General features: G+C 41.5%; 1 protein-coding gene and 1 non-coding gene across 2 annotated transcripts; one reads left to right on the top strand and one right to left on the bottom strand.

The window, feature by feature from the left end:
* Nucleotides 1-524: 524 nt before the first annotated feature.
* Nucleotides 525-10,507, bottom strand: LOC130303438 (histone H3.v1-like). Its single transcript, XM_056551796.1, has 4 exons — nt 10,421-10,507; nt 6,417-6,609; nt 3,872-4,183; nt 525-693 (listed from the first exon to the last, which is right to left on the bottom strand). Exons 1-4 carry the CDS (start codon nt 10,466-10,468, stop codon nt 569-571), a joined length of 678 nt encoding a protein of 225 aa, XP_056407771.1. The 5' UTR covers nt 10,469-10,507; the 3' UTR covers nt 525-568.
* A 537-nt stretch (nt 10,508-11,044) lies between these two features.
* On the top strand, nt 11,045-11,127 carry TRNAL-CAG (transfer RNA leucine (anticodon CAG)). The gene has a single exon. It is a non-coding gene; the product is annotated as a tRNA-Leu (tRNA).
* The last annotated feature ends 1,563 nt before the right edge of the window (nt 11,128-12,690 follow it).

The raw sequence follows: 12,690 nt of genomic DNA on the forward strand, positions 1-12,690 counted from the left end.
ACCTGAGTCATTCTACCACTATATTGTGTGATCATGCTACTATCACATAAAACCTGAGACATTCTACCACTATATTGTCTGATCATGCTACTATCACATAAAACCTGAGACATTCTACCACTATATTGTCTGATCATGCTGCTGTCTGTCACATAAAACCTGAGACATTCTGCCACTATATTGTGTGATCATGCTGCTGTCACATAAAACCTGAGACATTCTGCCACTATATTGTGTGATCATGCTATTGTCACATAAAACCTGAGACATTCTGCCACTATATTGTCTGATCATGCTACTGTCACTTAAGAACCCAAGTCAATTTGCCACAATATTGACTACTCATGCTGCGATCACGTCTGGTGCTGTCATGTCTACTCATGCTGCAGACCCATTAGACCATTGCTGTTAACTCATCCCAACGAAAAGCCAACATGAAAATTTATAGTCACCTGTTCTAAACAAGGGAAGAAAATAAATAAAAAGGAGACCACACGTTTTTTTTTTTTTTTTATGATTAACTTTTAAAGAAAAAGAAGAAATAAATATAACAACCAAAAAAAAAAAACTATGTTAACTTATTAATCAACTCCTCCAATCCCGTTATTTTCCGCGCCATCCTCATCATGTCCTTTCTCATTTTTTCATGGTCTTTTTTTATTTTTTTTATTTCCTTTTTTAATTGTTGCGCAACTGATAAAAAAAAAAGCATAGAATTAATTGTAATGAAGAGTAACATGTATGTTTGTATAGCATATGTAAAAGCACTTACAATACATAGCATAACAATATATTAAACAAATTTATAACTTTGTTATCAAGTATAAATGCTTTAGAAATAACATTAACAAATTATTTGTTTTTTAAATACATGAACAAATATATTTGTCCTAATAACTTTTTTATTTTAATTTACAAATAATATCTTATCACCAGTGAATAAATTCCATACCATTATGTAAGAAAAATAAAACTATAATCATAAACCTTCAGGACCTCACCATAGATACCGATGCATGACTGAGGTATTATAACAAAAATATAAAACACACACACACACATATATATATATATATATATATATATATATATATATATATATATATAAAGCAAAATCATCGGTAGTTGCAGTATCTTGTAATACCTTTTTTATTGGACTAACAAGATTTTGTAGAGACAAGCTTTCGGGATTCCTCCCTTTATCAAGTCATAAGCATTTCTGAGCTCACAAGGAGAAAACACAGGTTCTATCTCACAAAATATGCAGGGGTTAAAACAACATTAGTGGAGAATGCACATTAAGTTGGGCCATAAATTGTATAGCTATAGGACGATAGACTACAGATAAGGATGAGGAGGAGGGGGGGGGGGTGGAGGGCAGAGGTGAGAATAGTGGTTACGCTGGACAGACAATTTTACTATAGAGCCATAGACTGAAGATAAGACTATACAGGGGAGGGGGAGCAGGGGTGTAATGGTGTTAGAGCAGGGAGAGGGTAGAGAGTTTAGCAAAGGTTATAGGAAATTTTGATAATGGGATTCAATCCTTCCCAAAGGACTCACAAAAAGGATTAGAGACACTCATACCCACCGATCCCAAAACAGGGACATTCTACATGCTCCCAAAAATCCACAAATCTGGAAACCCTGGCAGACCAATAATAACAGGTATGGACACACTAACTGAACAGATATCTGGTTTGGTAGAAAACACACTAAAACCCTTTGTTACACGCACCAGCAGCTTCATACAGGACACCACTGACTTTCTTAACAAACTGAGTCAGATTACGAACTTGCCTGCCAACTCCATATTGGTAACATTGGACGTAGAATCTCTGTATAGTAACATCCCACACAGAGATGGAATTGAGGCCTGCTCACTTTTCCTCTCCTCCCAGACCCACAACCAGAAATACAGCCCTCAGATCATCACCAAACTTATAGAATTCATTCTCACACACAACTACTTCAGCTTCAACAATGAAATATACCTACAGACGATGGGAACTGCTATGGGGACCAAGATGGCACCACAATATGCCAATCTGTTCATGGCTGACCTTGAAGAGCGATTCCTGAATACCCAAATTCCCAAACCCTACAGATACTACAGATACATTGATGATATTTTCATTGTTTGGACTGAAGGAGAGGATAAACTCAAACAATTTCATGATGCCTTCAACACATTTAATCCATCCATCAAACTCAAAATGGACTTCTCTACAGAAAGTGTAAACTTTCTGGACACCACTGTAACTATAAACAAGGACACAATACAGACATCTGTATACAGAAAGCCCACAGACCGATCCAGCTATCTACACAATTCAAGTTCCCATCCGTCCCACACCAAGAAAGGCATAATATACAGCCAAGCCATCAGGTACCACCGCATCTGCTCCAACCCTGATGACAGAGACACACATCTACAAACGCTAGCTGAGAAATTTAAACAAAAAGGTTACAAACCAAGGACCATCCATAAGAAAATCCACTCTGCTCTTCAAACACCACGTGAACACCTGCTGCAATACAGAGAGAAACAAACCTCATCACGCATACCACTGGTAACCACATACAATCCCACCCTTGAGGAAATACGCAAAATCATCAAGGACCTGCAGCCAATACTAGCAGAAGATGAGGTGTTAAAGCAAATCTTCCCTGAACCACCCATCTTGGCCTTCAGACAACCACCCAACTTAAAACAAAAGCTGGTCAATAGGAAACTACCCACAGACACATCAGATACAGACAATGGGACCAAACCCTGCGGCAAACCGCGCTGTAAACTCTGTCAACACATCTGCACAAATTCTGAGGCCTCCCACAACAACAAGACATACAACATCAAGGGACAATACTCCTGCACCACAGAGAATGTAGTCTACATGATACAATGCACCAAGTGTCCCCTGGGATGTTACATTGGTGAGACCAGTCAGCCACTCAACAAAAGGATGAACCTCCACAGATCATCCATCAAACAACCATAGAGAAAAGGACTATTGCACCCCAGTTGGACACCACTTCACCCAAACAGGTCCCTCCCTACAGGACCTCAAAATCAAGATCCTGAAAGGAAACTTCAAGAACACCCAGGAAAGAAAGACATTTGAAGCCAAAATGATAGATTTTTATGACTCCAAGAACAGAGGACTTAATGTGGATTTAAGCTTCTTATCCCATTATCAAAATTTCCTATAATCTTTGCTAAACTCTCTACCCTCTCCCTGCTCTAACACCATTACACCCCTGCTCCCCCTCCCCTGTCTAGTCTTATCTTCAGTCTATGGCTCTATAGTAAAATTGTCTGTCCAGCGTAACCACCATTCTCACCTCTGCTCTCCAGCGCCCCCCCTCCTCCTCATCCTTATCTGTAGTCTATCGTCCTATAGCTATACAATTTATGGCCCAACTTAATGTCCATTCTCCACTAATGTTGTTTTAACCCCTGCATATTTTGTGAGATAGAACCTGTGTTTTCTCCTTGTGAGCTCAGAAATGCTTATGACTTGATAAAGGGAGGAATCCCGAAAGCTTGTCTCTACAAAATCTTGTTAGTCCAATAAAAAAGGTTATTACAAGATACTGCAACTACCGATGATTTTGCTTTTTGCATCACTGGACTAATACGGCTACTCCTAACTAATCTATATATATATATATATATATATATATATATATATATATATATATATATATATATTTATCTACATGAATTTATTTATATTTATTTACATGAATTACTGGCTAATGTTACTTTATAAAATTACTGTATTGTTTTGTTTCACATTGAATGTTGCCCTCTTTATTCTGTACATCTTATGCATACAAAATTCTAAGGATGTTTGCATATACTTACTCTCCTGATTTGGAGTGTAGGCCACATCTTGACTGGAGAGTGGGGAGGAATTCCCCTCCTCTCCCTCCTGTGGTGCTGCTGGTGGTGGTGGTGGTGGTATGGCTTGGGCCATGTGGGAGGGCCCTGGCTGTTCCTCCTCCTGCTCCTGTGTCTCCTCCTCCTCCTCCAGGATGATCCCCTCCTCTTCCTCCTCCAGGATGATCCCCTCCTCTTCCTCCTCCAGGATGATCCCCTCCTCCTCCTCCTCCTCCTCCTCCTCTGCCTCGGCCTGTCGCCTGGTCCGCTTTGGACGGACCGTGGCTAGAGTAGCTCCTATAATAACACAATGTTTATGAAGTTAAAAATCAGTTATTATAACCTATGCAGTTATAAAATACCAACCCTTCCCCTTTAACCCACCACACCACTTCACTTTAATTCTATGGTTTAACTTGATGGACGTATGTCTTTTTTCAGCCATACGATGAATACCTTGACTGGTGATATATGTGTAATGTCCCCGAACAGTGTCTGCAATACTGTCCTGCTGATGAGCCTTTGACCTTCGGCTGAACATGTGCCTTTGGGGTCCTAAGTTAATGTCTTTTATGCACTATCCTTGTATTGTATAGATAACATGTGGTTTAGAATATATTTTGTTATCATAGCACTTATATTGATTCCAGTATTAATTCTGTTTTTGCATAATACTCTGTTTAATATGCATATTCATATGTTTTGCACTTAAGGAGTTAATGCATGTGCGGTGTCCCACTACCGCATTCTATACGGTACCTATTTATTCATGGGTCCCCATAGCCAGAGTCCCTAGGACTTAGGGATCGCTGTTAGCCAGTCTACCCCTAGTCGCCTCTATTATAGTGTATAAATCTCTAATTTATGCATAGGTTAATGTAAATAGAATAACATGTGTAAATAAATGGTTAATTACTTGTTTACATTAGCGTTGCAGGACCTGCGGGTCATGTGACGAGGTGAACTCTATGGTATTTAGCTTAAGGACCTTTGGAGGCCCTTTGACGTAAGCAATCCCATCACACCATGTAATGGTGAATGGCAGACGTTTGGACCAATCAGATTCGCCCCGCCCCCTGCCCATATAAGGGAGCGGCGGACATCTTCTCTCTCTCTTGTTCTTGGTCAAGCAGGCAAGCAAGACCTGTACAGCAGTAATTGCAGTGAGTTAGGCCCGAGCCTTGCGGCAACGGCTGAACAATTATAATTATAGAGTATATCACCACCCAAACACTCTGCAGCTTCAAGGACCTAATAACTCCCCTAAATCCGGACAGATCCGCAAATCTCTTCCAAATTAATAGACTTTATGTCTACCTCAAGGTCCGCAACTACTGCCAGTCACTAAGCAACCTAAGGACTGTTTGTATGAGACTGTGACTGTGCCGTGGATATTGCAAGCACTTCAGTAAAAGTTATTCAAGTTCAAGTTCTAATCAAGTTCAAATCTCCTTGTGGACCTTCAGTTATTCTATGCACTTATCATTACTGGGAAGGGCGGCAATAGGCCGGAACACTGATTCAGCATACCAACCCTCAGCCTGGCGTCACGAACTATCGGGTTAACATTAACCCTTCACATACCGATACCATACCACCACTATCATACACCCCCCCAAGGGCTACCACACATGCATAAAGCATGAAACTTCTCTTGTTACCATGGGTTACTGGTAGGATCATGTGACATGTGGTGAGCCTATCAGGATTGCTGAGCATTAAGACAACCCCCTACACTGTATATTCTAGTTTAATCTAGGTCTACCCTTTGCCAAGGCAAGATCTAGTGTGGCTGCTGTGCAAGTCTCTAGTGGCTAGTGTGGAGAAAGTGGCCCGAATACTGCACCTGTGCAGAGGCCTATGCTATCGAACTCTTCTATACAGAATGAATCTCTAATCTCCCAAATCGCAGAACTTGGTCACCACATATGTTACCACAATCTGGAGTCAGACTCACAAACAAATAGGGTTAACAACATCTGCCCTAAGATTAATTACTGTATTTATCGGGGTATACCACGCACCGGCCTATAACACGCACCCTCATTTTACCAAGGATATTTGGGTAAAAAAAGTTTTTTACACAAATATCCATGGTAAAATGAGGGTGTGTGTGTGCGCGTGTGTACCCCGATACACCCCCAGGAAAAGCAGGGGGAGAGAGGCCGTCGCTGCCGGCTTCTCTCTCCCTGCCTTTCCTGGGGTCTAGAGCCCTGCTGCCGGCCCTTCCCTCCCCCGGGCTATCGCCGCCGGCAATGGGGCGCCGTCACCGATAGTCAGGGGGACAGAACAGGCAGTGGCGCCGATAGCCAGGGGGAGAGAAGGGCTGGCAGCAGGGCTCTACACCCCAGGAAAGGCAGGGGGAGAGAAGCGGGCAGCGACGGCCTCTCTCCCCCTGCCTTTCCTGGGGGTGTATCGGCGTATAACACGCACATCGACTTTAGGCTAAAAAATTTTGCCTAAAAAGTGCGTGTTATACGCCGATAAATACAGTACATCTGCCCTTACATAACTGTCACCAATACCTTACCTTGGTGATACTGGTCCCGTATTTGTCGGACCCGATCCATGTGTCGCCTCTTTAGGTCCGACCATTTTTTTAAGACCGCCATGCGGTCATGTCTGCCGCCGTGTTTTCTCCTCAGCTCCCGCATTAGGGAGCGGACAATGTCCTTCTTCACGATCTGGGAGCGGGTCTGATCATACCCCTTTTCAAGGAAACGCTGCAACATGAAGAAACAAGTAAATTCTCACACTTTTGTTTAACCCCTTATGGATATATGACGTAAATGTCAGGCAGTGATTAACACGGCGATAACACAGTGATAACTCTCTGAGTAAAGTTTATGTAGTAAATGTGACTTGCAGTCCTATGTAACACCACAGATAACAGTGATAACTCTCTGAGTACAGATAATGTATAGATGTGACCTGCAGTCCTATGTAACACCACAGATAACAGTGATAACTCTCTGAGTACAGATAATGTATAGATGTGACCTGCAGTCCTATGTAACACCACAGATAACAGTGATATCTCTCTGAGTACAGATAATGTATAGATGTGACCTGCAGTCCTATGTAACACCACATATAACACAGTGATAACTCTCTGAGTACAGATAATGTATATATGTGACCTGCAGTCCTATGTAACACCACAGATAACAGTGATATCTCTCTGAGTACAGATAATGTATAGATGTGACCTGCAGTCCTATGTAACACCACCAATAACACAGTGATAACTCTCTGAGTACAGATAATGTATAGATGTGACCTGCAGTCCTATGTAACACCACAGATAACACTGATAACTCTCTGAGTACATATAATGTATAGATGTGACCTGCAGTCCTATGTAACACCACAGATAACAGTGATAACTCTCTGAGTACAGATAATGTATAGATGTGACCTGCAGTCCTATGTAACACCACAGATAACACAGTGATAACTCTCTGAGTACATATAATGTATAGATGTGACCTGCAGTCCTATGTAACACCACAGATAACAGTGATAACTCTCTGAGTACAGATAATGTATAGATGTGACCTGCAGTCCTATGTAACACCACAGATAACAGTGATAACTCTCTGAGTACAGATAATGTATAGATGTGACCTGCAGTCCTATGTAACACCACAGATAACAGTGATATCTCTCTGAGTACAGATAATGTATAGATGTGACCTGCAGTCCTATGTAACACCACATATAACACAGTGATATCTCTCTGAGTACAGATAATGTATAGATGTGACCTGCAGTCCTATGTAACACCACATATAACACAGTGATAACTCTCTGAGTACAGATAATGTATAGATGTGACCTGCAGTCCTATGTAACACCACAGATCTGCAGTCCTATGTAACACCACAGATAACACAGTGATAACTCTCTGAGTACATATAATGTATAGATGTGACCTGCAGTCCTATGTAACACCACAGATAACAGTGATAACTCTCTGAGTACAGATAATGTATAGATGTGACCTGCAGTCCTATGTAACACCACAGATAACAGTGATAACTCTCTGAGTACAGATAATGTATAGATGTGACCTGCAGTCCTATGTAACACCACAGATAACAGTGATATCTCTCTGAGTACAGATAATGTATAGATGTGACCTGCAGTCCTATGTAACACCACATATAACACAGTGATATCTCTCTGAGTACAGATAATGTATAGATGTGACCTGCAGTCCTATGTAACACCACATATAACACAGTGATAACTCTCTGAGTACAGATAATGTATAGATGTGACCTGCAGTCCTATGTAACACCACAGATAACAGTGATATCTCTCTGAGTACAGATAATGTATAGATGTGACCTGCAGTCCTATGTAACACCACATATAACACAGTGATATCTCTCTGAGTACAGATAATGTATAGATGTGACCTGCAGTCCTATGTAACACCACCAATAACACAGCGATAACTCTCTGAGTACAGATAATGTATAGATGTGACCTGCAGTCCTATGTAACACCACCAATAACACAGCGATAACTCTCTGAGTACAGATGATGTAGTTTGTGTGACCTGCAGTTCTATCTAACACCACAGATAACAGTGCTTTGGAGAGAAATTTTTTTGCTTGGGGGGGCCTTTTCGCATTTTGGAAGCCCTTATGGTGCCAGGAACGCAAAAAATAAAGCCCACATGGCATACCATTTTGGAATCTAGACCCCTTGAGAAACGTTACAAGGGGTACAGTGAGCCTTAATACCCCACAGGGGTCTGACAGATCTTTGGAACAGTGGGCTGTGCAAATAAAAAAATTAAATTTTTCATTTTCACAGATCACTTTTACCTGTCAGACACCAGTGGGGTGTAAATTCTCACTGCACCCCTCATTACATTCCATGAGGGGTGTAGTCTCCAAAATGGGGTCACATGTGTGTTTTTTTTTTTTTTTGCTTTTGTCTGAACCGTTGTAACAATCAGCCACCCCTGTGCAAATCACCTCAAATGTACATGGCGCACTCTCCCTTCTGGGCCTTGTTGTGCGCCCCCAGAGCACTTTGCGTCCACATATGGGGTATCTCCGTACTCAGGATTGTGTTACAATTTTTTGGGGGGCATTTTTCCCTTTTACCTCTTGTGAAAATGAAATGTAGAGGACAACACCAGCAAGTTAGTGTAAAATTTTGAATTTTTTACACTAACATGCTGGTGTACATCCCAACTTGACCTTTTCATAAGGGTTTAAAGAAGAAAAAGCCCCCCAATATTTTTTAGGCAAATTCTCCCGAGTACGGCGATACCCCATATGTGGCCCTAAACTTTTGCCTTGAAATACGACAGGGCTCCAAAGTGAGAGTGCCATGCGCATTTGAGGCCTAAATAAGGGACTTGCATAGGGGTGGACATAGGGGTATTCTACGCCAGTGATTCCCAAACAGGGTGCCTCCAGCTGTTGCAAAACTCCCAGCATGCCTGGACAGTCAGTGGCTGTCTGGTAATACTGGGAGTTGTTGTTTTGCAACAGCTGGAGGCTCCGTTTAGGAAACAGTGGCGTACCAAACGTTTTTCATTTTTATTGGGGAGGGGGGCTGTGTAGGGGTATGTGTATATGTAGTGTTTTTTTACTTTTTATTTTATGTTAGTGTAGTGTTGTGTTTTTAGGGTAAAGTCACACGGGCGAGGGATCAAATTAGTTTACCGCTGAGAGTTTGAGCTGCGGCAGAAAATTTGCGGCATATCAAACTTGCAGCTAGAAACACACTCTAAGCCCCCACCCATGTGAGTGTACCCTGTACATTCACATTGGGGGAGAGGGGGGGGGGATGCAGGGAGTTGTATGCTGGGAGTTGTAGTTTTGCAACAGCTGGAGGCACACTGGTTGCAAAACACTGAGAGTTTGTTACCTAACTAAGTGTTTCACAACCAATGTGCCTCCAGCTGTTGCAAAACTACAACTCCCAGCATGTATGGTCTGTTAGTGCATGCTGGGAGTTATAGTTTTGCCACAGCTGGAGGCACATGGGTTGGGAAACACTGAGTTAGGAAACAGACAATGTTTCCTAACCAGTGTGCCTCCAGATGCTGCAAAACTACAACTGTCCAGGCAGATGCTGTCCAGGCATGATGAGAGTTGTATTTCGGCAACAACTGAAGTGCCAGTTGTTACCGAACTACAATGCCCAGCATTCCTAGACAGTGAGCAGGCTGAGAATTGTAGTTTTGCAGCATCTGGAGGGCCGCAGTTTAGAGACCCCTGTATAGTGGTCTGAAAACTGTGGCCCTGCAGATGTTGCAAAACTACAACTCCCAGCATGGCCAGACTGTCCAGGCAACAGACGTGTTTCCCAACCAGTGTGCCTCCAGCTGTACAGGCATGCTGGGAGTTGTAGTTTTGCAACAGCTGGAGACACACTGTTTGGGAAACACAGCTATATGATCTTATATCATGATTCATGACTAGATTAAAAGTTATGATTCATAACTTTTAATCTAGTCTAAAATGCAGTTAAATATAATTAACTAACAGTGGTGAAAATACTTACACAAATCAGAACTCTCTCCTCACTTTCGCTGAAATTACTGCCCACCATCTTCGCATGGGTTATTCGCGATCGCGATCCCACTGGCAAGCATCCAGGAAACGATCTCTGTTATCGCGTGATGTAATAGCGCGCATGCGCGCGCAGCGAAAATATTTTCGCAATCAGTTATTTTCGCAATTATTTTCGCAATTGCCGAAAATTCGCAATATTTAAAAATCAACTCGGATATAACGAATATTCGTAATTCACGAATATATGACGAATATTCGTCAATATATTCGCGAAATATCGCGAATTCGAATATGGCATATGCCGCTCATCACTATTAACTAAGCTGCTAAAACTCTAAACGCATCAACGACTTAACTTACTTCAGTTGATTTTGAGACATAAGAGAACTGCCGTAACCCGGGATCGAACCAAGGACCTTTAGATCTTCAGTCTAACGCTCTCCCAACTGAGCTATTTCGGCTAACACACCTAGTTGACAGATGGTTGTGAAGGGCACAGTGTTGTAAAATGTTCCCAACGATAGGGATGTTTTTTCATGTGTTAAAACAACGGTTTTACAGCTCGCATGGCTTCTTTTATTTTTGCATTGGTGGAGGTGTAATACAAAGCAAAGTCAGGATGGCCGAGCGGTCTAAGGCGCTGCGTTCAGGTCGCAGTCTCCTCTGGAGACGTGGGTTCGAATCCCACTTCTGACAGATGATTTTTATATAGAGACTAAAAATCTTCAAAAAATTTCTGAATGAAAACTACACACTGTACTGGCATGGAATGCTAACGGGATTTGTAAAATTATATTCACCACAATGCAACATAGGGCTTTTGAGGTATTTTACCTAAGTTGCCAAAACTCTAAACGCATCAACGATTTAACTCACTTTAGTGGATTTTGAGTTAAAATGAAACTGCTGAAACCAAGGATCAAAGCAGGGATATTTAGTCAAACGCTCTCCCAACAGAGCTAGTTCAGCTAACACACTTAGTGCATTGATGGTTGTGTAGATGGTTGTGTAGAGCACAGCATTGTAAGATGTCCCCAATGATGGGAATGGTTTTTCATGTGTAAAAATGTCTCTTTTTATAAAGAAAAAAAAACTTCAAAATTTTCAAAATTAAAAACCAAACACTGTACTGGCATGAAATGCTAACGGGATATGTAAAACAATTTTCTCCACAATGCAAAATAGTGCCTTTGAGGTATATTAACTAAGCTGCTAAAACTCTAAACGCATAAACGACTTAACTTACTTCAGTTGATTTTGAGACATAAGGAATCTGCCGAAACCTGGGATTGAACCAGGGACCTTTACATCTTCAGTCTAACGCTCTCCCTACTGAGCTATTTCGGCTAACACACCTAGTTGATAGATGGTGGTGAAGGACACAGTGTTGTAAAATGTCCCCAACGATAGGGATGTTTTTTCATGTGTTAAAACAACGGTTTTACAGCTCGCATGGCTTCTTTTTTTTTTTGCATTGGTGGAGGTGTAATACAAAGCAAAGTCAGGATGGCCGAGCGGTCTAAGGCGCTGCGTTCAGGTTGCAGTCTCCTCTGGAGGCGTGGGTTCGAATCACACTTCTGACAGATGTTTTTTATATATAGAGACTAAAAATCTTCAAAAAATTTCAGAATGAAAACTACACACTGGCATGGAATGCTAACGGGATTTGTAAAATTATATTCACCACAATGCAACATAGGGCTTTTGAGGTATTTTACCTAAGCTGCCAAAACTCTAAACGCATCAACGATTTAACTCACTTTAGTGGATTTTTAGTTAAAATGAAACTGCTGAAACCAAGGATCAAAGCAGGGATATTTAGTCAAACGCTCTCCCAACAGAGCTAGTTCAGCTAACACGCTTAGTGCATTGATGGTTGTGTAGATGTTTGTGTGGAGCACAGCATTGTAAAATGTCCCCAATGATAGGAATGGTTTTTCATGTGTAAAAATGTCTCTTTTTATAAAGAAAAAAAAACTTCAAAATTTTCAAAATGAAAACCAAGCACTGTACTGGCATGAAATGCTAACGGGATATGTAAAAAAACTTTTCTCAACAATGCAAAATTGTTCCTTTGAGGTATATTAACTAAGCTGCTAAAACTCTAAACGCATCAACGACTTAACTTACTTCAGTTGATTTTGAGACATAAGGAAACTGCCGAAACCCGGGATTGAACCAGGGACCTTCAAATCTTCAGTCTAACGCTCTCCCAACTGAGCTATTTCGGCAAACACACCTAGTTGACAGATGGTGGTG

The sequence above is a fragment of the Hyla sarda genome, chromosome 1, assembly GCF_029499605.1.
Source record: "Hyla sarda isolate aHylSar1 chromosome 1, aHylSar1.hap1, whole genome shotgun sequence".
NCBI lineage: Eukaryota > Metazoa > Chordata > Amphibia > Anura > Hylidae > Hyla > Hyla sarda.